Source organism: Egretta garzetta, unplaced genomic scaffold, assembly GCF_000687185.1.
Source record: "Egretta garzetta isolate BGI_Z169 unplaced genomic scaffold, ASM68718v1 scaffold154, whole genome shotgun sequence".
In the NCBI taxonomy this organism is placed as follows: Eukaryota; Metazoa; Chordata; class Aves; order Pelecaniformes; family Ardeidae; genus Egretta; species Egretta garzetta.
In genome coordinates this window covers 7,241,888-7,268,317 of record NW_009259600.1, presented here as the reverse complement: position 1 = coordinate 7,268,317, position 26,430 = coordinate 7,241,888, and the positions used below count along the sequence as shown (strand labels likewise).

At 36.1% G+C, this 26,430-nt stretch overlaps 1 protein-coding gene across 1 annotated transcript in view; it reads right to left on the bottom strand.

The window, feature by feature from the left end:
- ZFPM2 (zinc finger protein, FOG family member 2) overlaps positions 1 to 26,430 on the bottom strand; it is a 273,056-nt gene that overhangs the window by 212,981 nt on the left and 33,645 nt on the right. Inside the window, exon 3 of the mRNA XM_035893882.1 lies at positions 19,471 to 19,572. Within this exon, the coding sequence (XP_035749775.1) occupies positions 19,471 to 19,572 (102 nt within the window). The remainder of the gene's footprint in view (positions 1 to 19,470; positions 19,573 to 26,430) is intronic.

The window sequence follows — 26,430 nt, the reverse complement described above, 5'->3', positions numbered from 1 at the left end:
CATTCTAAAATCCTCTGCGAAGGGGTTTTAAGTGTGAAGAAGAAGTGAGAATAGGTAGGTAACATGCACTAGAGCTAGTTCCATTATTAACTCTTCCTCCGCAATTTCAGGAAGGGTTAGAAAGCAACAGGAAAGCGAGGGGAGAGGGGAGGGAGGAAAAAAAAATTTTTTTTTAATTCTGTATTGGTAACCTGAAACAGGAAAGAAAAAGAGAATCATACAGAATGACTATGTCAGGCAGAAGAGACTGATGATAGATTAACTTAGACTTCTTGTTGATTCCCAGTTTTATTATTCTTTTTTGATAGCACCTGCAGAACCCTAGACAGTGGGGAAAAAAAGAAAAAAAAAAAGGAAAAAAAAAAGGATTCTGCACATACTCTGAAGCCCACACTCCTTTTGACTATGTAAGTCTTCCCTCAAGTTAAGAAACCTTCCTTATGGTTTGCTTTCTACTCCTCTCCTGCCTTCAGCTAATGTCATTAAAAGCACTGTTTCAGAAGCTCTCCCTTTTCCCTCTGTTGTGGTTTAACCTGGGCTGGCAACTCGGCACCACGCAGCCGCTCACTCACTCCCCCCACAATGGGACGGGGGAGAGAATCAGAAGAGTAAAAGTGAGAAAGCTCATGGGTTGAGATAAAGACAGTTTAATAAGGAAAGCAAAAGCCGTGCACGCGAGCAAAGCAAAGCAAGGAATTCATTCACCACTTCCCATGGGCAGGCAGGGGTTCGGTCATCTCCAGGAAAGCAGGGCTCCATCACATGTAACGGTGACTTGGGAAGACAGACGCCATCACTCCGAATGTCCCCCCCTTTCTTCTTCCCCCAGCTTATATACTGAGCAGGATGTCATACGGTCTGGAATAGCCCTTTGGTCAGTTTGGGTCAGCTGTCCTGGCTGTGCCCCCTACCAGTTTCTTGTGCACCTGGCAGAGCTGAGAAGTTCTTGGCCAGTCTAAGCACTACCCAGCAACAACCAAAACATCAGTGTGTTACCAACATTATTATAGTACTAAATCCAAAACACAGCACTCTACCAGCTACTAAGAAGAAAATCAACTCTGTCCCAGCAGAAACCAGGACACCCTCTCTTCTTACTAACCCCTCATGTGATCACTCTGAGAATTAAAACAGACTAAATACAGTCCTAATTAGTTTTGCCACCAATTCATAAAGCGTGCTATATTCCAACTGCAAAAAGCAACTATTTTTCCTTATTTCCAGCATAAAAAACCTCATGCTGACAGTTCAACTGTTGTTAGCACAGGCTGGCATGGTGATTTCTTCTCCAAAGCATTTATCACATCAGTTTTCACTACATCCAAAATTATACCATAAAAATAACATATCTGTATGACCAAACAACATCAACTCCTTCCCTCAGATTCTCTTTTTATGAAATGGAATTGTGAGATCCCTGGCCAGGACTTCAACACTCTCCACAATCCCAGGTAAGATCACACTTATAATCACTCTCTTTTAAAACCCTTGCTTAATTGATGCCAGGTAGTTTTGAACTAGCTTACCACTACCTTAAAGCTCACTTAATGGTATTATCTGCTTCTATCCAGCAGTGTAAATACCTGTCTGATTAAGAATTACACCCTGCTCCTGCAGACATGTTTAACTTTACAAACCACTATGTATCAAATAGAGTTAGATGTCTAAATGACTTTGCAGATCTTGGCCAAGATCCCTCAGCAATTACTGCAAAATCATTTCTATCTTGTCTTAGATCGCATCTTCAACAGGAAAGCTCAGAGTGGCCACATGATTTAACCCCACATGGTGAGACAATCTCCCAGAGGATCACGAGAAGTCACTTCCACATTTTCCATAGGACTTGGCCAGGACAACAGAGCCACAGAACTTGCACCTGTAACTTGGACATCTACAGACACTTTGAGATGCCCATAAAGACTGTCACACTTTTAAAGAAAATAGCCACAAAATCCTTGAAGATGATGCCATTTAAATGCCTTCATTCTTCACCTATAACATTTGGAAAATAAAACCACAGCTTCTTACACAGGGATCAGATAACAGGTTTGGGGTTTGGTCACGCATCATTACTCTCTGAAATATAAAGCAGTTCTTTGATATACTCTCTGATTGGCATTTAGTATACTGGGTGTACATACAAGACAAAGTACTTACATTTGTTCAAACATACAGCCATATGCATGCATTCACTGAAATAGAGAGACAGAGATTCTATCTGTGTTGGCATTTCCAGGAACCTAAAATTTTCCAGTCCTTTTTCTTAAAAAAACATCCTTTAACCCTTCTGAAACTCCAGGTCTAAGGTCAGTTGCAGGCCACTCATTGGCAAAACCTATGCGATGGCAAAGTCTTCCTGCCACGTGGATGATGACACCTTGTCCAGCCACCTTTTCCCCTACATGGCTATGCCCAGGAGGAAATATCCGGCAGCTGTTATGCTTGATGTCCATTCAGTGATGGTCATGCTTGCTTACCTGCAGCCCCAGCACAAAGCTGGACAGAAAACTAATACTGAGCTAGATGAAATCATTCCTTCAGACAGATCTAGTCCATAAAGTGCAATTTCCACCCTTGTTTTTTACTACTTGTCTATTGTACCCTCTAGCTTTCTATTTGGAACTGAACACACTGGACACACCATGACTAGAAATACACCTCAACACAGCCAAAGTTACAGATCTTCCTTTGAAACAGAGTAGATGTACTGCACTTTACAGACAGCTGTATAAAAGCAAAAGCTTTGGCTATGCCACAAGTTACTACACCACCAAACCGTAAGGATTTAACTTTGACTTTTCTTTTTTTATTAATAGAGGCATAAGCATAATCCTCCAGGCATGAATGCCAGGAAGGCAAGGCAATGAGAATTAATGTTTAAGGCTGTTGAATGGGCATAGCAACTGTACTCGCTGCCTGCAGCTAAATATCGCTACTACAAAGGGCGTTCTTCCAGTTATCACTACTAATAGTTGTTGCTGGGCAGGTATGTATAAAGGAACTGCAGTTTAAAAGGAAAAAAAAAAAAATTTAAAAAAAAAAAAAAAGAGTCTAATCATTTTCTGTTACAGACCAGAGTTCTGCTAAATAAATTTAATCCTTTTTCCAATATGGAAAGAAGCCAATTGTGTACAAGTTTACTGCAATTTCAGTCAGCGCCTGAACTCTAGTAACATTGATTATAACAACCCCTTCCTCCTCCTTTATAAAAAAAAAACCCCACCCAAATAGGCTACTCAGACTGATAAATTCTTCCCTCCATCTTTCCCTCCCCCACAAGTTGCACCTTCAATTCAGCCAGAACTTCCCAGATCAGAGGACACTGTCAGCGCAGGCTGACCAATCTCAGAGGGTTTTTTTTTTTCCTTTTTTTTTTTTCTTCAAGATACTCCGTGTTAACAGCTTGAGGGGGTTCAATCAGCACTGCTTTGATCTCGGCTGGAACTATAATTATTTAACATTGTTACAAGGATTTCTATAATCCATCCTACCATTAAATCCCTTTTACACCCTCATCTTCTGAAGGCTAATCTGCATCCGTACACTCAGTTTGTCTCTTCAGCTGGTTTCATCAGGCTCTGGCATTCTCCAACATCCAGAGTGATGGTTCTTTTTTTTCTAATGAAATCATTTTCTTTCAAATTGAAAAGCGCAAAAGGTCTTGTGCATTTCCTACCTTTTGATGAGATAGCTATATAACACCAATATGTAACAGTGTTTGCTGCAAACTTCCTCCCAATTTCATAAAATTCATTTTCTCTGTGGTGTTTTCATTGAATTGATGATACATATGTGTGTGTTATATACATAGCTGCAGAAAAAAAAACCCAAATGAACACCAGCAGATGCTCTTTGAAAATACAGCAAAGCCAATAATTTCTCACTATACTCTCCTTGATAAATACCATAGGAAACACTGTATCCAAACTTAGAAAGCTAGGTAAATACATTTTGAGTGCTTGAAGAGAAAATGGAAATATTTTATAATTATAATGTATGAAAGACAGACCACATGGAAAAGGGACTTTAGCAGAATCAAAGGAAATAAATGACAGAAAGAGAATGAATACGGAGCAGAGTAAAAATGAAGAGCATGAACAAAATCAGACCAGGAATATAAAAGGAGATGATCAGAAATTATGAATGATCAAAAGGGAATAGAAAGAACAAAAAGCTTTCCTTTTTTTTTTTTTTTTTTTTTTAAGGAAACAAAACTTGACGAGGAAAATGACATTTTTTCAGCACGTGTGTACGACTGCATTGGGGAAGCTGCCTCTCTGCTGCACACGCTTTGTGAAAATCGTTCGTTAAGCAACCAGAATGCAAAGACATTTGCTCCACCAAGCACCGCCGGACTGTCACCTCGATAGCCACCGTGCTGTGACCGTCTGCACACGCGAAGGGGAACACAAGTGCAGGCAGGGAGGTGGGGATGACAAATACAACAGGTAAGTACCACTGGGCCACGATTGCACGAGAGAACCGCACATAAGCTTAGGTGCTATGGTTTTCATGTGAAGTAAAGTTACTCAGATAAACAATCTTACACCCTCTAGCTTGCAATGCATACCTATAAGGTTAATTAAAAACAGTATATACGGACTTGTTTTATTATTACAAATACTGCATAAGGTAGGCAAAAGGTGGCCAGTAGGTAGTGTCTGTACAAAAGAAAAACTGAAGAAATAAAGTCGATGAAAAATATGAACAGGATGGGCCACAATGAAGAAATTTGCATGAAGAAATAAGAGCTTTAAATGGCTAAATTTTCTTTTATTCCCCTTAACTGCTAAGATAAGGTTCAGTTTATCAGATGACACTTGAGAAAAATCATCAAGAAACAGTCATAATTCTAAAATACTGCTTGGACTTAGCTAATAATTAAAATAATAGGCAGTAGATTCAACTGATTTTCAGAAGAAACTAAGAGCCATAGATGGTTCACACAGGGTATTTCAGAATACCCCCTCAGTCAAATTTATGGCACTTTTTTTAATTTTAAAAAAACTGTAAAACATAATAGAAAAATATTAACTGTTACCTTTAAGAAAAGATTTATCCTTAGGAACATTTTGGACATTATATATCACCATCTTTTTCTATCCCTGGGCAGTATATTAACATCTTCTCCTCTCAATTCACAATATTAGTATATTCATATATATAGTTACAGCAAAAATATATACAGTTACGGCAAAAATTTTACTACTAGCCAATAAAATAAGATCAAGACTCATGTGAATTATGCCACCACAAGACATTCACAGCTGTAATCACAGCCATGAAATATGAAAGGAAGTCTAAAATTGCGGAAGTTTAAAATTGCAGAATCTAAGTGAGTTATCATTTAAAAAACCAACGTGTTATGTAAGACTTTACTATCCCATGGCTGACAATGAAGTCGCTGTGAAGTGAAAATGCACAGCAGCCTCAAGATTTAGCTCCTACTTCTCCAGAGAAAAAAATGCTCATTTTAAGAAGTATATATGAGTCAAAACATTTTGTATTTCACAATAAGTATTTTAATAAAATATGTTTCAAAATAGGAAGGAAGTTAGAAAATCAAGCAAATCCATGGAACAATGTTCTGTAATTAACAGAAACCCAAGAAGCTACAGTTTGAAGTCCTTATTTATTGTATTCAGAATTCTGGGTCTTACTAAAGCAATTTACTCAACATTTAAGTCCCTTTTACATTGTCAGAGGAGTGGAAAGGGGCCTTTAGCATTGCTTCGATTTGCATCCCTACTAATTTGTGCAAGCTAACAGTTTGCTGAGTATGTAGAAAGTACAATGATAAAGGCAGCTCCTTCCTGGAAGAGCTTATGACCTAAGGCTGCAGTCCTACAAATGCTCATATGCATTAAATTAAAAGTTTGTAAATGCTTTGCAAGATGGGAGCCTGGAAGACCAAAATCATGTTTCTAAATGTAGATTTTATTATTTTTTCTTACTATCAGGAAGGAAAAAATAAAAAATACTTATTGATCCTATCTTCAAATGCCAGGTTAGCCTGGAAAAACAGATTTAAGCACATTTCTCTTGCACTGTATGAAGTCTTTTTCTTGGAGACTTAAGATATTTTCAGATGCTTAAAATGTACTTATTCCTATCTCCTACTAATAACAAAGTCCAGGCAGATGAACAACCCCCTGGTGACTGCGGCTAACAGTCTTTCTCCTAAAAAGTAAGTTTATTTGTGAGTCTTATGCAAACAATACGTGCATTCATACATTAACCAGTCATTAATAGACTAGATATTAACTCCATTGGCCTCCATGTGTACTTTTCTATTTACATCAACAGGACCAGAAATTTTAATGAAATATTTTGAGATCCTTATGTTTAAAGACCAAGTCTGACTACCTTGGCATAAAATAATAAATTTTTGCCCTCTGTTAAAATTTAAAGTAGCGTAAGTAATTGCTGAATTTGGGCATATAGCTGTCTAATGATATCCACGGTGCTTATTACCACATTTCTGGAGAGAAGACAATGTTAAACTTAGCCATATTTGACTGCATATTACTCTACAAACAGTCCCCTGACGTCCATAGGGCATCACAGGGAGTGTTGAGCACTCCAGCTGAAGGTGGCCACGTTTGGTTACAGCAGTCAGCTTCAGTATTTGATATTCTTTATTTATGCATACAGACTGCTTAATAAAGCAAAGCTCTACTGCTGGTGAGCAAAATAAAGTCATATTTCACAGTTATGATGTCATCAAAGGACTGTATTTCATGGCTATAACATCTTTGCAAATATATACATAAAGCGGTATCCCCAAGGAGCGCTACTTGCTAAGTCTGCCTGAGGTCCAGCAAGGTGGACCTCCTTAAATTCCATTTAATGTACATTAAGATTTGAATATCAAGGAAGTCTAAATAGCCTGAGGGTAGAAAAGGCATTCTGAGTTTCATACACTGTAGCATACTTGCCATATTACATGAATTTTTCTATATATTATGTGCTGTGTTATCTTCAATTCACTCTTTTTAAATTTCAGCACACTATTTTTTCTTTTATGCATTTATCTGTGCATATACGCTTTATATATTATATGTAATTATAAAATTACAACTCAAGTGAATCTCATATAATATATAAACTATCATTGATGCAGTCTCAGAATTTCAGATACTGAAAATAGAATTTGATTATTTTATTCACTCTCAACCAATATCACTGTAATATCAGCCTTAAGCAATACGGGCTGCTAAAATCATTTGGTTCCATTTTTCCAAAAAGGAAAACTGATAGGATTATTTTCGTGATAAATTAATTTTACCATGTAATTGCAATTATGACTTCTAATTAATGAATGGTTTCAGCCTCACTAACTAGGTCAGCGTTTTTCTTTTAAAAATATATCATTTTTCTCTTTAGATAAGCGTCATGATAGGTCCAAGCTTTGGGGAAATGCACATAGCATTTTTATAGGGCAATGATCCCAGAAGCTGAGAAATGGTGAAAGTCATGTGACACACTTTGCTACATATTGAAGCGATTTTTTTGTCTCTTTAACGTGAAAAATTAAAAAGCAAGCAGATGGCGAAAGGCTTTTTAATAGGGAGGATCACAATTTCTAAGTACTATTAGAGTATTATTTAATTTCTTGACTGAGTTTCCCAGCATGTAGAACGCTGAACAATGTGAGAACTGTGAATCTGTAGAACAACTAATCTATTGCATCATGCTTGTCAATATGCATATGACATTGTAGAATATATTGACAAGAGGCAGAATTCAAGGGGAACGGGTCTTCTGTAATCAGGTCTGTTCCTACAGAAAAGTGTTGAAGGAACTGAAGCTTAATTTGTGCGTTATGTAGGACACAGTCCAATGCTCCCTCATTGTCCATTGCTCTATCAGACCACGTGTTCGGAGGCACCATACCAATATGCAAGAACATTTCTCCAGTGTCCCCTAAAGATGTCCTCTGGCACGTATATACAATTTTAAATTCTACATTTTTCCTCTCCCATTCACATCCCTGTCAACAACCTTATCACACTGTTCTTTGATTCCAGATGATTCACACATTGTGGCATGAAGATACAGAAAAGAAAATTAAGTAAGTTGTAACTATTAAAACAAGGATTAGCAGGACAAGATGAGAGAAAAATAACTTCCTTGGAAGAGGCTCAAAATTTGATGGCTAAAATGTTATGGATATAGTAATTAAACTAAATGCTAGCTCTTATCGGACTGCAACACACCAAAATATCTGTTGTTTTGTTGGTTTTTTTCTTTTTCTGCGCTAATAGTAGTCATATATTTAGAGAGCACCTCCTAAAGAAAATTTCCATGAAAAGTTGAGATGCAATACATAGTTTGAAAAGCAGTCAATATCAAATGCTAAGCAGTTCTGTAATTGGCGAAAAAAGTTTTTTTCTGAGAATAAGTCAATAAAAACCATAAAGTACAAACCACAATAGTAAAAGTATTAGTTAAATAAATTATACATACTTCATCAGATCGAAACAAACAATATGAAGCATTTACAATGTTGCATTACACAAACCTTGAAATCAGGACTGTATAACACCTAAGAAAACTCTCAGTGAATGCTTATCATGAGTGCTGTCCAGGCAGTCTCATTTTTTTAATGAGAAACTAGTATTTATTTATATATGCAAGCCAAAGATTTATGAACTGATTAGTGGTTTTGGCACCACAGTGTAAGTATCAAACTTCAGATAACTTAATGAAGGGGTTTTTTCACACAATGATGTAATTTGAAATTCAGTCTCCTTTAAGAATGACACAGACCAAAATGCATATACGCACCACTCTGGAACAGTATGTCCATAGTATACATTGTACTGTCTTTCTAAATTATCCACAATAATCCATCATTGTGTTTTTATGCTGATGAAGGATCTTTAAAAGCAACGCGAGTACACTGCCATAAAATCAGAGAAGCACAGACCTGAACAAGCCCACCTTGAGTATTTTCTCTAAGTAAAATATGGTATTTACAGTTTTATCCTCAATCCTGAGAATCACAGAATCATTGAATCATTTAGATTGGAAAAAGCCTTTAAGATCAAGTCCAACCATTAACCTAACACTGCCATCCCACCACTAAACCATGTTCCTAAGCACCTTGTCTACCCTTCTTTTAAATACCTCCAGGGACAGGGACTCCAACATTTTTTTTTTTTTTTTTTTTTTTTGTAACACACAGTATGCCAATGCATAATCCTGCAATATTCACGTAAAACAAAATTATGTAAAATACTGGAAAGTTTTTCTATCTGTAATCCCCAAGAATATGTTGTGAAGTCAAGTATGGCTGTTCAGGATTTCCAGCTTGAATACATTGCTTAACGGTCTTGAGGGAGACAAAGGGGAGCAAAGTTTTTTTTTACTATGATGGGACAATTTGACTCATTTTTTCTGTAACTTATCATAACGGATATAGCAGATACACTGGACTGGTTGCCCACACTGGCAAACTAAGCATACACAAGCATCTTCTCCATGAATACAATTTAGTATGCTATAGATTAAAAATAGTTTTTATAAACAGCCCTGATTATTAAAAAGCACATTTGGAACGCTTTGAAATCTTTGGGGGAAAAAAAAAACCCACAAAACAAAACAAAACAAGCCAGGAGCTCGGATGTCCTCTACACAGCTGTTCTAGAAGGTCTTAGCTAATAGCTGACTGCAGGAAAAACTAGGAACAGTGGCCGTTGTGCAGTCTCAGCTTTCCAAACATAGGCTTTAATCCTTATTACTCCTGCCTACCCAAATACGAGCATAGGTATATTACTAGTCTTAACTCTGGGCCATACTTCTGAATATTTAGTTCTGGGGTTTCTCACTGATTCAATTGGAATACGTTTAAATAAGTAAACCTTCTGTAACTAAACAAAAATGCAGTCTCATGCTATTAAGACAACCCTGCTTACTTTTGCCATGTTGGTGAATGAGTCCTGCGTGATTGCGTAAAAAAGTTTATTTTAGCATTTCTGTATGATGACCATTACTGCACTTTACAAAGATTGTTTACAGACGCCCTTGTCTGAAGCCTACATCAAGGAGAGAAAATAAGATCTACTGTTCAATCCATATTCTTCTTTCGAGCATGAGATGGTAAAGCAGCCTAAAAAATACAGTGTGGTAATTAAGAAACTAAACCCAAATGTGTGCTAAGCTGGTCTCACTGAGCTAAACACAGATACTGAGAAATTCAAGGTCAGAATTGAGAGGGGAGTTTTGCCCTTAGGACTCTGTCACAGTCCCATGACCACAACGTCCCGTTTCCTTTTCTGACTCCGAACCATTCTGAACTGTGCAATTTTGGGAGAAAATACTAGTACCCAGGTTGCCACCCACATGTCACATTAAATTTTTTAGAATCAGCAAAGGCTGGTACCTCTGTACAATGGTTCTTGGTGATAACATTTTTGCTGTTTTAGTTATATTTTTCCAACTTTTATGTTATGATATCTTGAGAGAGAGTAAACAGAGCAGTTTTCAAAGGGGTAGGAGGAAAATGTATTTTGAAAATCAAGATATTTTCTTTAATGATATGCTGAACACAGGATACATCGCTGAAACCAACTGAAACCTGCCAATTTAAGAAATAAAGTCACTAGCATTTCTCACTAGGTGCTTGCATCCAAATGCTGGGCTACAGCTTTGTGTGGTAAATAACACTATGTTGTGTATAAAGTTCAATATACTAACACATCCATCCTTCAATTGTTCAAGCCAGTGTTGCTATGCATTATTCCGCATGCAATAATCTTAGCTGAATTAATGAGAAAAACACAACAAAGAACAAAATAGTTGTGGACCGATTACATGTCCCTTTTGATTCTCACCCCATCTGTTTCCAAAACCAGACATTGTTTCCTAGTCCTTTGCAATTACCAGGGTGTTATATTGCCTTTATGGCCAAACTACAGTGGAGACAGCTGCGAAGTGCCAAGCTTTCTGCCAGCCTCTGCAGGTCCCTTGGTGCATGAAACTACAGGAAACAATGTATTGTAATGCAGATGTTCATTGATTCCCTGCAGAATTTCACAGACTAAGAGTCCTTCACTGTGTGACCTACAGGGATTTGTACTTTACATAATATCCACTATATAGCATATCATGTCCAAAGAGAAGTACCCAATGAATCTGATCGTTCCTCCCTTGCACATGCCTTTTGCAGCTATCAACTTTTTTCACAGAACAAGAAGTCTTTTGTGCTTGAAACATAAATGCCAATCAAAATAGAATACATTTCTAATGTGTATCACCTTTCATTCAGAGTTCAATGCCTTTTACGAGTCAGGCCAATGTTCTTGCCTCCTGCTGGACATACACAAGTACAAAAGAATTTAGGAAGATACCGGATCAATTTCAAGTCTATGCAGTCTAGAAACTCGCCCACTTGCAGATTAAGATGGTCTCCAAAGAGCAATTTACACCTAATGCACCAAAAATGAAAAGCCTTGCAAATGGTGAAATAATGGCCCAAAAATAGTAAATTAATACCATTAAACTAAAGACTAATAGACTCAAAGGTTTTATATAGTTTCACTTTTCTGAAGCATTTCAACTAGGATACAAATGGTTTGCATTTGAAAATATTCTAAAAGGTTAATTGTTTAAGTAAAATTAAAATTCTCCAAATGTGAAATGTATATATGGGAAAATGTTACTTCTAAATGAGCTTCATTTCTATAGTGACTAATTTTGAAATTAAACTTAAATTCATATCCATATATATAACTGTGTGAAACAATGATAAAGAAATGGCATCCCAACTGACAAAACAGTTGGAATGCTTGACAAGGGCTCCTGTATTCCGTGATTAACTCACTGTGTTTTGATATTTTGAGCTGCAAGTCAAATGAGGTAATTCTTATCTCCAAGTTTACAGAATCCTACTGTATTTGCACTTTGAATCATGAAAGGGATGCTACAGAAGTCACCATAACAAGTGACGTCAAGACATGAAATATCTTTTAGTTTTCAAAATTTAGTACTGCCTATTCACATGATTTTAGGGCAATTGTATTACACCTCAGTTTTCTCTTAAAGCCTTGTTGACCACTATTTCTAGCTAGTGGGCATCATTTCATTTTGTCAGGTGTGAACAAAAATGAAAACTCTTCCCATGACTTGATTTTGCCTATTACACATGCTCAGTAGCTCACACAAAAGCCTGTTTCCCACAAAAGTCAAATTTGCACGTGGGAAAGATAACAGCAAAGGTTTGGTCACTACTTCCATGTGAGTTCACACAGCCCCTCTCACTTTCTCATCTTTCAGGCCTGTACAGGACACAGTCCACCAACAAGATCAATTGTCTTGAAGAACAGCCGATTTCTGTACTAACTATGTCTGTTAAAGGTAAAGGAAGGTTAATTACATGTGCCAAAGAATGGGCACTGAAGCCAAACAGGGTCACATTTATGTGCTGGGAGACTTTCTTAGCCTTTGAACAGGTGACTGCACACGAACTACCTCTGGAGAATGCTCCCTCCAATGCTTTCACTCCTGAAGCTTGGGATCTGCTTGGGAGGAGTGTCAGCTGACCTCAACCAAAATCATGCCAGGGACCATTTTAACACAAGTATACACTACCCAGCTTCTGTCACTAACACAGGTGTAGTCTATTTTTCCTTACAGCCCTTAGCTTTGCACCTTCTCATTAAGAGACGGGTATGCACTCATCACGTAAGAGCAGAGAGGTGAGGGCCTGAGAAAGGTCTGCAAGAGGAAGTGGCTGCTACAGCCAGCGGAATAGTTCATCAATCCCAGCTGGTCATGGCAAAATGGATATCCTGGTGCTCCTAGAAATGGTCGCAGGTTTTACACTAAGAAGGACTTCTAAAATATCATGTATATAAATATCAGTTCTTACAATCATTTAATGACATAAGAATCTCAGCTTTTGTTACAAAAAAAAGAAATGGGGCAGGAGGGCAAACCTCAAGAGTTCATGCTTTTAGCAGATATTTGGCAGTGTCCCAAAGAAGTCTGTAAGTTATAGGCAACGACTGCACCATAAAGGTCAAACAAGTTGAGTATCGTGCAAGAGTACTTGGGGAACAGTGGTTTTAGGCAATCAGACCTGAAATGGAATGATGCCTCACAAAGGTCTGCAGACAAGAATTTCAGGTCATCAACACAAGTCTGGGCTATGCTTGAAAAGGACTGGGAACACTACAGTCCTTGAAGACTTGGATCAGTTCTATATACAAGACTGAAAATTATTTTAAATCCTGCATTTAACCCACAGAAGTGATGACCTCTTAAAACAGCTCCAGTATCAGAGCCCAATCCATGAAGCCAGTGGTCCACTTGCATTTACTTCACCTACCTTAATAGTATTCAAGTGTTAAAACAAGACCTGCAGCACAAGGGTTAACCTGAGGACCATTGACCCCTTACGTTTTCTTTTCTGTGTCTGCATGGCCTCCTCCTAGTTCCAAACCAGTGATGGAAACAGGATCAAGATCCACAGAAATCTTCCCCTGCTCCTCTGAGGTCCCCTCCCAACCCTCGGTATGGGAACCCAGCTCTCTGCTTTTAATCCAATATCCACTTCACTACAGAAGATTTATTTAGACTGCCTCTTGTTTCATAAAGGGCTCCCAAAGTCTGTAGTGATTTTTGACACTTTGTTATAATGTTCCTATGACCCCCCCCACCCCCTCCTCACATACCACACCACCACCCAGCCTCATTTTCATATGGATACAAAGCATCAGGATAAAATGATGGTTCATTATAGTGGTACAGAGCTCTTATCTTCATCCGGCAAGAGTCATTTCCTTCCAAAGATTGAAATGCAAATGTGAAAATTAATGATAACTGCATTATCTGATAGCAGAGATAATACCGATTCACTGTCAGAGTAACACACAGTCGTTCTATGATTTCCTCTGCTTCTTCACAATATTCTTCTTACTGTCAGACTATATCTATGGTTAACTATGTTTCATGGATTTTTGTTAATTTACATCAAATAGCATTTCCAAGATCTTATATCTACCACACTTCCCCAATCAAAAAAGAAACGAAATCAGGACAGTAATCTCCAAGTCCTTCTTAGGACTGGTTTAAAAAGAAAGAAAGAAAAAAAGAGAAAAAAAAAAAAGAAAAAGAAGCAAAAAGGGGGAAAAAAAAAGACTGTCATTAATGTCTGTTTCCATCTTGCAGTGGTCTACCAACCATTCCAATCTACATCATACACTTTTGCTTTCTAACCCAAACTAGTATTGCTAGTTTTTAATATTACTATTATTTAGTATTGCTAAATAATGCAGAGTAAATCCAACAATCAATACATATTTACAGTGATCCTTATGAATGGTTACAGGAAATCTATTCAGAAAAGCTTTTCAAACTATCTTTCATAGCAGGTAAAAATGTGAACCTGGCATGTCAGATGTTCCAGTACAACCTTTCTGAGCCACACCTTGCTAAAGCGATACACATGAATTCATACAAAAGCCTGTTTCTCTCTATCTTTTATTAAACATTAACAGCAGCATAGTTCATGATATCATTACTTTAAAGCACTATTTAATTTTCTGTTTACTATTTTTCTTACACTTTCTGATATGTTTTAAGAAAAACACCAACCTGTAGTAGTAATTAAAAGAAGCTGTACTGCGCCATATTTAACTGTCCGTACCTTTTTCAACAGTTCTCTGATACATGTATATGAGCCTTCTGAGATGTCATGAGTTGTGACTTCAACCTGCTTTACTATTACCAACAGCAGAAGTTCTACCCCAGTGGAATCCACCCCATTTTAAAAGTCCAGTGTTTACCACAGAACTGGATCATGTTCTCTAGGAAAAGTATCTCATCCTGAATGTAAATATTTCTAATGACAGATAAATGACTTTTCATAAAATGTTTCAATAATTAACTTTTTATGCACTAAAATCTGTTCTTTGTGTCTGGAATTGTGGAGCTTCAACGTCCATTTAATCTTCTGATACTTTTGCTAGAAAGAGGTGCCCATTGTTACCAGACTTTCACTCTGAATTTAAAGTAGTTTGTAATCAGGTTGTCCTTTAGTATTTTCTTTGATAAAATAAATAGGAAAAGGACCTAGACTTTTTCATAATACCAGTCCTTTCAACATTCTTGTGGCTCTTTAAACCGGTTTCAAATTTTAACATCATTCTTGAAGTGTTGAATGCAGGAGACAAAACCCTGTGTCAGCATCAAACAAGACTGCTAACCAGACAAGCAAGATATAGCTTGAGAACCCACACATATCCTTTAGCAATAACTCTATCTTTTGAGCTCAACCCTGGTTCACTAAATCCCAAGACCTTTTCAGACACACTGCTCTCTGTAGTAAAACTTCTATTACCTTCTCGCAAGCACATGACTTCATATTTAATTATAATGAAACAAATTTTGCTGCAGCTAACATGTCAAGTTATTCAGATCCTGCAATAGCGATACCTATCCATTAGTCAGTATTTTCTTTGGATTGCAAACATATCACAAAGAACTAATATACGTTAGCTCACCATTACATCTTAAGTTGGTTTTACAAGATCTATTTTTTCCATAAATCTATATGGATTGGCATTCTTACTAATCCCCCTTTAATAAAAGCTTCTTACATTACTTATCCTGTTATTTCCAATGGAACCACTGTCATGTGGACAAATCTGTCATTATCCAGACCAACCTTGACTTACTGATTTCAAACACATTTGTCTCCTCTAGTGTTCTAGAATTTCCAAATCACCTCAAAACCTTTTGAAAACTGAAGGCTGACGTGGGACAGTGGGTCACCTAGCTCCTAAAAAGGTTAAATTCAAACTATCAGACTGCTTCAATTAGCTAGGTTTAACCCATTGATCAGTTGTTGATGGAACAGAAGCATAGTCATCACTTACAGACAAATGGGTTTTCCAGCACAAATATGTTTTAAGTAGACCAGAAATATTTAAATTACTCTACCCTTTTTCCTGACCCCTATAACTATTAGAGCCTTAACTTGTAACAGATCAATACCAATTTTCTGATTATTTTTTTCTTACCATATTTTAAAATGTCATCTTACTGTTATTAATGAAGCTACTGATAGATTTTTAGGCACGTTTTTCTTTTCTTCTTTTAGCCAGGTACTACATTTCCTAGCATCTGGTTACATCCACTGTTTCCCCATTCATTTTAAACTTGCATTTTTCTTTTTTTTTTTAAATTTTCTTCTAGGTAAAACCAACATAGCCTTCACTTCTATTATAGCTTTTTGAAAATCTAAAAAACTTTGCCTTAAACACTTCCAAGTTATGATCCATACTTTTTAATTCAAATAATTTCTCCCTTTCAATAGAGTTCATATTTGCTGTCTCTTAAAATGACAAGTACAGTGGACTGATCTTGTATTCTGTAATACAGGCATGACCACTGCATGATAAACAAGAACTAATTTCTAATTCTTGAAACAATTTTTTCTTTATCTGTCAAGATGTCATATAATATAAAATATTCTTATACTGGGTTCAACAATATTTCAGTTGAGGAGTACGGTACCTAAAATTTTCAGAGATTTTAAGAAAGTTCTGGTATGGAAGCATGGAACTTCTAGGATATTTCATTCATAGTTCCCCAAATTTAGGAGGTTTTCATTCTTACATAGGACAGATATCCAGTAAAAAAGGGAATGATTCTATCCTCTCGTGTGACATCTGTAGAAGATGCAGATCTGCCTTATGTTCATTCAGTGTTAAAACACTAATCATTGGCCTTTACTGTGTGTCTATATACAGTCTATTGACTCAGTTTCCATTACTTCAGAGTAGTCTCATTAAAAGGAATTTGAAAAAAATGAGGCCAGAAACAATGAAAACTGAGGATAGATTAAAAAACATTCAGGTAACACTCAAAGTGACTACACCAAGTAGGCATTATCTCTGCAATTCCTTGATGGTCAGTGAAGGTCACAAGACTATGTGATCTGAAAGACTGCTTCAGAAGAAACTCTTTGAAGCTACAGCACATTTAACTTTAGATTTTTCTTCATAAAAATATTCTAATTACAAAGGCTTGGGAATGCATGTGATTCATTTAACAATGCAAATTTTCAAACAAAATAAAACTCTAATTAATGCCAGAAGCTTAATTTGACTCATTCATGAGTAAGTTGTTGCTAATGAGTAACTGACAGAACTTCAGTCCCTGGCAAGTACTGGCTCTGAAAATAACAGTATGTTCTCTTAGCGCTAAAAAAAGAAAAAAAAAATAAAATAACAAAACAGCTTTACTATTTATGTGATTCCTTGAGTTGTCACAGTTCACATTATCAGTTGACAGCAACTTGTATCACGCAGAACACAGTCATTGTTGGATTCTGAGACAGCTCCATCCTCTCCATAAGGAGACCAGAGGCAGACCAGATAACAAAGAATGAATGGTCATCTACTCTTTGACGTAGCATCTGTACTATGAGTTGCTAAAGTTGCTGAAGAAAAGCTTTTAATGGTTGTGTTTGGGCTGTGCTAAAATATGTTCCTAAATAAGCAAAATATTTCATGCTTTGTTTTTTTTTTTTTTTTTCAAAGATCGGAAAGAAGTTATCTTTGTACTGCATGGTTGAAAATAGTCTTCTGTTGATTGAGTTTTTTTCCATATCAATAGATAAGCAAATTCACTTCAGAAAGCATGCATTCAGAAAGTATGGCATGTGGTATGTATTCATTCCTTTCTTCACACATATTATAGCCTTGTAAAGAACCAATATTTAAATAAAATAGAGCTGCTTATTTCATGTTAGTGGTCATCAGTTTTCTGAAGTCAAAAGGAATTTTCCCACATTCTGCTTTGATTTCCATCTTATCCGACAGCAAAGCTACCAATAAATGTTACAAGAAATACATACATCTTACTGTTTAAATCAATTTTTTTTCCCAGCAAAATAAAATATACTCCTTTTACTCCATACTGTCATAAAGCTATCTCTCAAACTTTTGTATAAGATAGCTTATATAAAAAACAGTAAGAGCCCACAAAATGCATATTGAACTATGTTGAAATACACTAAAAAGAAAAAAAGCAACAAAAAATTACTGATTTCATAGAGTGTTTATTTATAATTAAATTAAACATAAGTCACATGTTAATCCCTGAGAGACTTTAAGTCTACTGTGAAGATGGAAAAGGCTTCTGCTACATCCAGGTCTGACTTTTGTACTCTTTTAAATGTACTGTCGTGTATTTTAATACTAAACCTTGTTTTCATATAATACTATAGTGCTTTATATAGAACATCAACTTATTTGTGTATTATCATTAAAAACATTTTAAATGACATCATAATAATTAGCTATACTATGTCTTCATTTTTGTTTGCATTGTATTTTCCAGCTACTGGTTTCAGAAAATTACCATTAGTTTTGTTCTTCTCTTCATGAAGAGCATACAGCAATTTGCAAAATCAAGCAAGGATGAAAATGTGATTGAAATATAAGATTTTTTCTAATGAAATATTATTATTGCATTATAAATTATTAATAGAATGCTTCTGGAACTCTTTTCTGATGTGCTCATCCTTTTTAGGGAAAATTTCTGTAAGAGATACAGCTATCCTGAGAGTATGTTGGGCTTCAGATGCATATTTTCCAACAACACTATTAAAACACAGTCAATATAATGGATTTTTAAGGCCCAATCCAGAGTCCATATCCATGAAAACATTGCACTGAATTCAACTGCAGGATTGCCTAATTGAGAAATACAATTTACCCCTTTGTCTTAGGTAATTTTACAGTACAACAGAGGTTTTACATATTTATATTGAACAAATACATGGAAAGTATTCCCATGTTACCATCACATCTCATATCTTAGCAATGTTACGTTTGCACCACCTTCACTGTGCATAACAGAAAATGTTACTGTGAATTACTGTTTTAATGTGAAGTTCTAACACTTCACTGACAGTGTTCTAAGAGTTTTTCTTTCAACTGAAATCAATGACCAGGTGTGCTAAATGATTTCTATCAGGCTAAAAGAGGTAAACAAAGTCCTTGAAAAAGTCAGTAGATACAACATCTATTTGCTCAGCTCAACATGTTGCTAAATGTAGGCACAAAGCTTGAGACAGGCATTTGGCATTTGATTGGTCTTCTGACCTCAGAAAACAGAGCAGAAAAGCTTGTACCTTAATACAACCACGGAACTGAGAACTTAAAGATAAATTTTAATCCTAAAATTCTAAGCAGCAACAAAATTTTCCTTTATATCAAGTAGGTACATAAGGCATTTTATGTTGAACAATTTACAAAATGGTATAGCCAAAACCTTTTTGACTCAAGAACTTTATCCTAGTACTTCCTGTCAATATCCTGGACTTCAAAGGAAATAGTCCATTAAAAATCAATGGAAAGCATAACACATCTACTAAAATAATAATATTAAAAAATATTGGAATCTAGTTTAAGAAATTTCTCTTGGCTTTCGGTTTCAGTTGTTTTTTCCTACCTGGCCCATCCCAATCTTCAGTCTCCACAGCAAGCTGCCCTGGTTTTTCTGACCTTGCATCACCATCAGATTCTGCTGCCTCCTGGATGCCTTCTTCATTGCCTGAAAAAACAATCAAAGAAATACAGTATTGACATATGTTTACATGTGTGACAACATATGCATGTCTATAAATAGAGAGAAAATGAAAAAAATATTATTAGATACATAAACATCTGCGAGTTTCTGGTGACTCAAACAATTCCTGAGTATCCGATCCTTCCAGTTCTGTGAAGAGACAAACATTGGAAAACTGTTTACTCCATATGCTTAAAAAATGGAATCACAACTTGCACCTAATTCTGTAAACCAATGCACAAATGAAAGCAAAAAATCAGCTTGTTACTCCCCAGAAACATACACTTCCAGTTATGTGTTTTCTTGAATCGACACCTAACTGTTTCTTATGCATTGCAGATTAATGACACTCAGTACAAAAATATGGTCCACTAAACATTCTGGCTGTTCAGGCAACTAGAGATCAACTATGATTGACTCTGGTATTTAGGCATTTAAGGAACTTGCCCTTAAAGGTTATAAACTACCAGAAGTCCCTATGATAATTTTCTCCCTATCAAAATTTGTCTGAAGAAAGGCAACATTTCTGATGAATTTTAGACTTTTCTCCATCCAGAAGTATCTGAGACCATTTGTTGGCCTTCAGTAACTATCCACTATAACGTTGTATACAGGATACAATGAAAATTTTGATATGGTTAAAATTTTAGAGATGACCATTTAGTTATTATTTGAAGAATTCCTTGTTGAAAGGGCAGTTATTTCACTTAAACAAAAGACTCTAGGCAAGCTCCATGCAAAAATACTTTGAAATAACCACTATGAAAAATTATATTCAAGGTGAGGGGTTCAGGTATTAACACAAAATAGTCTGGCCACAGTAATGTGTTAAATGACTTGTCCAAATGCTTAGCCAGTCCAGTACTTCACTGAACTGGTAGATTTTTTTTTCACTACTAATCACTCTGAGAAACTCTTGCATTAGAAGATAATATGAAGAATCTATGAAGATAGGCCAGGTTGGACGGGGCTCTGAGCAACCTGATCCAGTTAGCGGTGTCCCTGCTCCTGCAGGGGGGTTGGACTAGATGACCTCTAGCGGTTCCAACCCAAAACATTCTATGATTCTAAGATACTATGAAAAATCAAACCTACATCAGTCAAATAGGGTTTAATTTTTTTTTAGCAAACTTGAAGCAAACTTTTTAAAAAACTGTGTCCCACAGAAAAGTGGCAGCACTAAAAAACAAACGCTGCATATTTTAGAATCTGAAAATCAGACTACTTGTTGATTTGACAGTAGCAGACCAAGAAGGAGCAAAAAGCACAGCAATTAAGCAGTAACTTGTAATTTTTTCCCCACTCATGATAACAGAAGCTTTTATTAGCAACATAGGTAAAGAAATGTGATTACAGCAAACCATGCCAGATCCCCATACGTTATCACTGGAGCTATATTTATACCAGATAAGCTTGTGACCCAGAGTTTTCAAGTACATGATTATATACAAACACCATAAAGTTTTAACTTCATGTGCATATGTAACGTCTTGTAATAACACATTCTTCCTTGCAGTCATAAATCAAACAGTTTTTCAAATCCTAAGTATAAGAGCCTGGTAAACTACTTCTCACACAAACACAATACTATATTCACTCCAGTCCCCAATAACAAAAATATAGTTCAGTGTATTCATAATACTAAAAATATAGCCCAGTGTATTCATAGGCACTTAAAGCTAAAAGACATCATGAATATCTAGTATCATTTTTCTGTTAAACACACTGAATAATTTTACCCAGGTATCTGAAGTTCATGTGCTTCAGTTCAATCTGAACTTAGCTTCAGAATATCATCCTAAAAATTCACATGCTGAAAAAGCTATCTTTTTGTACCAATTATTTGTTTTTATCAACTACCCTATTTTGAATTCACATTTGTATAGTTACTTTGTAGTAACGAAACAATTCTGCTTTTTTTGGGGGGGTAGGCTAAAGAACCTATAAAATATTTTTACTTTCCTATTTCTACCTTCATAGCTACTTACAGCTGCAACAAATTGTTATTTATTGGAGAGAAACAAAGGACAATTTTCCAAGGTTCAAACCTGGCAAGATCAACTCCAGTTTTCTCCAAAATGTTGGAAAACAGTTCACAGCAAGGGCAATTCTGATTATGAGTTTCTAACTCAAGCTATATAATCACCATAGAAAGCTCTTAAAATGCTCTTTGCATGGAATTTTTATACTAAAGAAAATGTTTTTCTTCCACTGTGAACAATAGATCTCTATGGATTATCTCAGAACAACAACAAAAAATATTAGAAATATTAAGAATTCTGTTAGATAGAGACCAAGCATGGAAAATTTTAGTTCCAAAATATTAAAGTTTTTCCAGGTTATAATATATGCAAACCTGGCGTTAGCATGCAAATTTGAGCATTCTTTCAATCAATGCAACCAACCAGAACATCAAACAAACAAAACTATTAGAATTGAAAGAGGAGGAGAAACTTATGTGAAAAGATTGGGCTGAAGGGCAAAAGAAGGGCAGAATTACAGCTAAGGTATACAACTTACAGCACACACTAATTAAGTATTTGGGAGATGAAGAAAGATCTGAAAATTTATGTTAGCAGATGGCTTAACTTTTCATTAACTTGCTTTTTCAGTGTTTCATGAAGTATGGTGTTACGTGTTTTTCATAATCAAATTTTCATGAATTAATGCATGTGCTGTGTAAATAGAGTAGAACAGAATGTGTAGTGTTTACATTAAGGAAAACTTTATTTTTCATCTATAAATACAGATGAATAAATTATTTTCATTGATATTTTCTACTATTCACCAACTACCAAGTCCATGCATTACACACCTGAAATATCACAACACTGATTTCTCCTGTTCCCCCACCCTACTTTCCCTCTGTGCTGAAGCAATCTGCTTGTAAAACCGACAAATGCGACACTACTGTGGGCTTCAGAAGCCATCAGTCAAGCAAGTCTGTCCCAGGCTCAGCTGAGCGTCAAGGTCAGATGAAAATGGACAACCAAGTCAACCAGAGTTCTGGAGACACTGCAACTTTAAGAAGCCAAAAGGAGTCTGAGCACAAGAGCTGATAATAAAACACATCTCTCAAGCTTTTTTTGTTTCTTTCCCCTTACTTAATGCTACTTTAGCAGCTAACATTTGTTTAGCACAAACGAGTTTATTACCTTACAGAATTTATTTTCTTTCCACTGTTTACTCATTTTGTTCATTCACTGACTATTTTCCAGTCTCAGTAAATCTATTTTTTTTATATATTTATTCTAAAACCAATTACATTTTTCTTCAACTTACAGGTGTACACATTTAATTGGATCCAGGACATATTTTCCCTTTCTTCCAAGGCAAATCAAGTGTTCTACTATTCACCAACTACCAAGTCCATGCATTACACACCTGAAATATCACAACACTGATTTCTCCTGTTCCCCCACCCTACTTTCCCTCTGTGCTGAAGCAATCTGCTTGTAAAACCGACAAATGCGACACTACTGTGGGCTTCAGAAGCCATCAGTCAAGCAAGTCTGTCCCAGGCTCAGCTGAGAGTCAAGGTCAGATGAAAATGGACAACCAAGTCAACCAGAGTTCTGGAGACACTGCAACTTTAAGAAGCCAAAAGGAGTCTGAGCACAAGAGCTGATAATAAAACACATCTCTCAAGCTTTTTTTGTTTCTTTCCCCTTACTTAATGCTACTTTAGCAGCTAACATTTGTTTAGCACAAACGAGTTTATTACCTTACAGAATTTATTTTCTTTCCACTGTTTACTCATTTTGTTCATTCACTGACTATTTTCCAGTCTCAGTAAATCTATTTTTTTATATATTTATTCTAAAACCAATTACATTTTTCTTCAACTTACAGGTGTACACATTTAATAGGATCCAGGACATATTTTCCCTTTCTTCCAAGGCAAATCAAGTGCTTTTTGTTTTTTATATACTACTCACTACTAGCCTGTTGATTCCTTTCTAATCCCATTGTTTTGGTTTTTTCTCATGATTATTTCTTCACTTTGCTGCTCAATTACATTTCATATTTATGTTAAAGGAGAAATAACTTTTCACCATCAACACCAAAGAGTGGTATAGAAGTACCTGCAATGACAAATCATCTAAAATGAAGCAAACCTGCTTCTGTTTAAGTTTTTCCTTCTGGCAACTAAGATCAATAAATTAATTCTGTCCTTTAAAAGAACATTATTGCATGAAAACAAAAAGACTTGTATGAGCAAGAATCTCTAATATCATATAGTACACCATGAGTCAATTAAGCCTACTGGACTTTCAGCTATTTCTCTGTATTTGGTATTAAAGCTCCTCTTTGGGCAGAATTCATCTCCTCTAACCTTAGACGTCTGAAAGTTAAGCTAGTCCAGACTAATTATGTAGGCGCTCCTATAGACAGGGAAGAGAGAAAACTCCACGGTGACTCACCCTATTCGAGGATGCCTGAGATATGAGACCCCTCTTGGTGTCTGAGATAGATAGCTGAAATGAATCATGCTCTGAAACACACAGCTCAGACTAGGAACCTATCTTTGGCCAGCTCGAGTTAGGTGAAACAAATCTCTGCCTACAATAGTGCTGAATACACAAAATACTGCTTAACTAAGAGAAAAAAAGTCTTATTCAAACAACTTCAATACTGTAATTTGAATAGAATTTTCATCTTGACCTTACTATTTATTACCAGTATTAACTGTTTATGTTGTTCTTCAAAAACAGTTCGAAGTTTTTTAATGAAGTTTTTAATATCCTAATGTTTATCCAACAGATGCCAGTGAACACACTAAACCACTGTAATTCAAGGTGGTACAGTGGTCAGGGAATCTGAAGACTGTAAAAGAGACATCTTACCAGAAACGTGAGAGGGAGAACTCTAACATTTCTGACAACACTGACAAGGAGGAAAAGAGAGACATGAATATTAACAAGTCATTGCACTTTAATCTTTTTAACAAATTAAAATACTTCCCAATTTGTACTTAATCAGCTTGTACCACAAGTAGTTGCAGTATTTTAAAGAAGCACATGGGTTAGCAGTTCTTCTCAACCCTGCTGTTTTAATCCATGTTGTTCCTATCAATATTAGGCTCTTACAGAAAGTCTCACACAATATAACTATTGAACTTTCTTGACTAGGAATGTTATAGCAGCTGTTAGTCACTCTGTAATGTATTTTGCAATCAGCTAAATCAACAAAGTATTTTTAACAATGAACAGTTCAGAACTGACAGATCTACTTTCTTGTTCACAACTGCTTATCACAACATAGATATCATATATGTTTGCCAGGTGCTTCCTATAGTTAGGATACCTTCACAGAAGCCGCTCACAAAAGATAAGGTCATAAAAGAGATGAAAAATGTGCAAGCTTCGTACACTCATGGTTTTATCATCAGACAAAATAGCTTTGGGTGAAGGACTGTACCAGTCACAAACAGCACACGGCAGCTTATATTAGAGTGAGAGAACATTAAAAGTTCGAAATTCAGTTTGTGCTCATTCTTCCTGGCAGCATAAATGTAAACTTAAATTGTTAACATCCTAATACAGCTGTTCAGAGTGAAACATCACTTCTCAATTATCATAAATCAATTCAGAAATAAATTGTTACGAAGCCTGTAGCATTCTGCACTGCCAAAAGAGAAAACAGATGTGATGCAGAGACTTGGGGAGTCACTCGCTGTCGACTTTAATTTGGCAAGGTACATAACCTTACCTATGTTAACAGGCCAGTGCAACTGGTCGTGAAGGGGCAGGATTTCTTAGGGACATGGGGGAAGGGGCCCTTTCCTTCTTTCTGCTGCAACTTACAGTAGCAGTAATTCCAGATCCAACCACAGAAGGATTCTGAGCCTGTACATATGAACTAGATGCCAGAGCCTCAGAAACTATGAATTAGCATACAAAAATTATCCTTTGTTTTTTGCTTTATCACAGTGCCTAAAACCAGTAATGCAGCTTGCACACACTGATAATCTTGCTCTTGAATCCTAAAAAACATACTGTAAGCCCAGAATCCGTGCCAGGAACCTCTCTTCAGAAACAACACTCACATAAGTTTGAAACAAACTACATATAACTTAAAATACAAATGCAATGTACTTAATTCATTTAATGTAACTTACTTTTTGGCAGCACACACTACTCTTAAGAATATCAATGACATCTAACAGAACTTAATTATCTTTCCTGTGGATTAGCTCTTTTTAAAGGATTCCATGTATATACTTAACAAGCAGAAGTGTCTAATTTTAATGGCAATGCAAGTTTTCAGCAGATATGAAATATTCTGGGTATAAAATACATGTAAGTAATGCAAAAAAAATGTAAGTAAGATTTTGGTATGGAAACAGAACTCTCAGAATAAAGATACTAAATGAATTGGGAAGGATGTTTCCATACTTGGCCATATTTGGCATCTGGTGTGAGGACAAGGTAAACAACTACAGTGCCATACAGATGGGTTTATTCTACAAGCCTTGCAAGTACAGAGAGACAGAGAGATCTGGTGCTATCACTACCAGACGCTGTTATCACTTCATCTGATGTGTATCAGAAATAATTTCAGTGAAGCCCACCAGATTCCATTGAGACACCCTACTCTTACAAATACAGTAAGTTGGAGAAAAATCTGGCCCTCAGATGATTGATTTGCTAATGTAACTGAAAGAAGCCAGCACTTGTACATGTTAATCCACTGCATTTTATTTCAGATTGTATTAATCATCTCAATACTTTGCTTCTTTGCAAGCAATTATTGTTTTCTGTCATGCTGATTAACAATCATAATTTCTCCTGGGATAAATCTCATTTGAAATAACTGTATGTTTCTAGTTGCCCTAAGCAT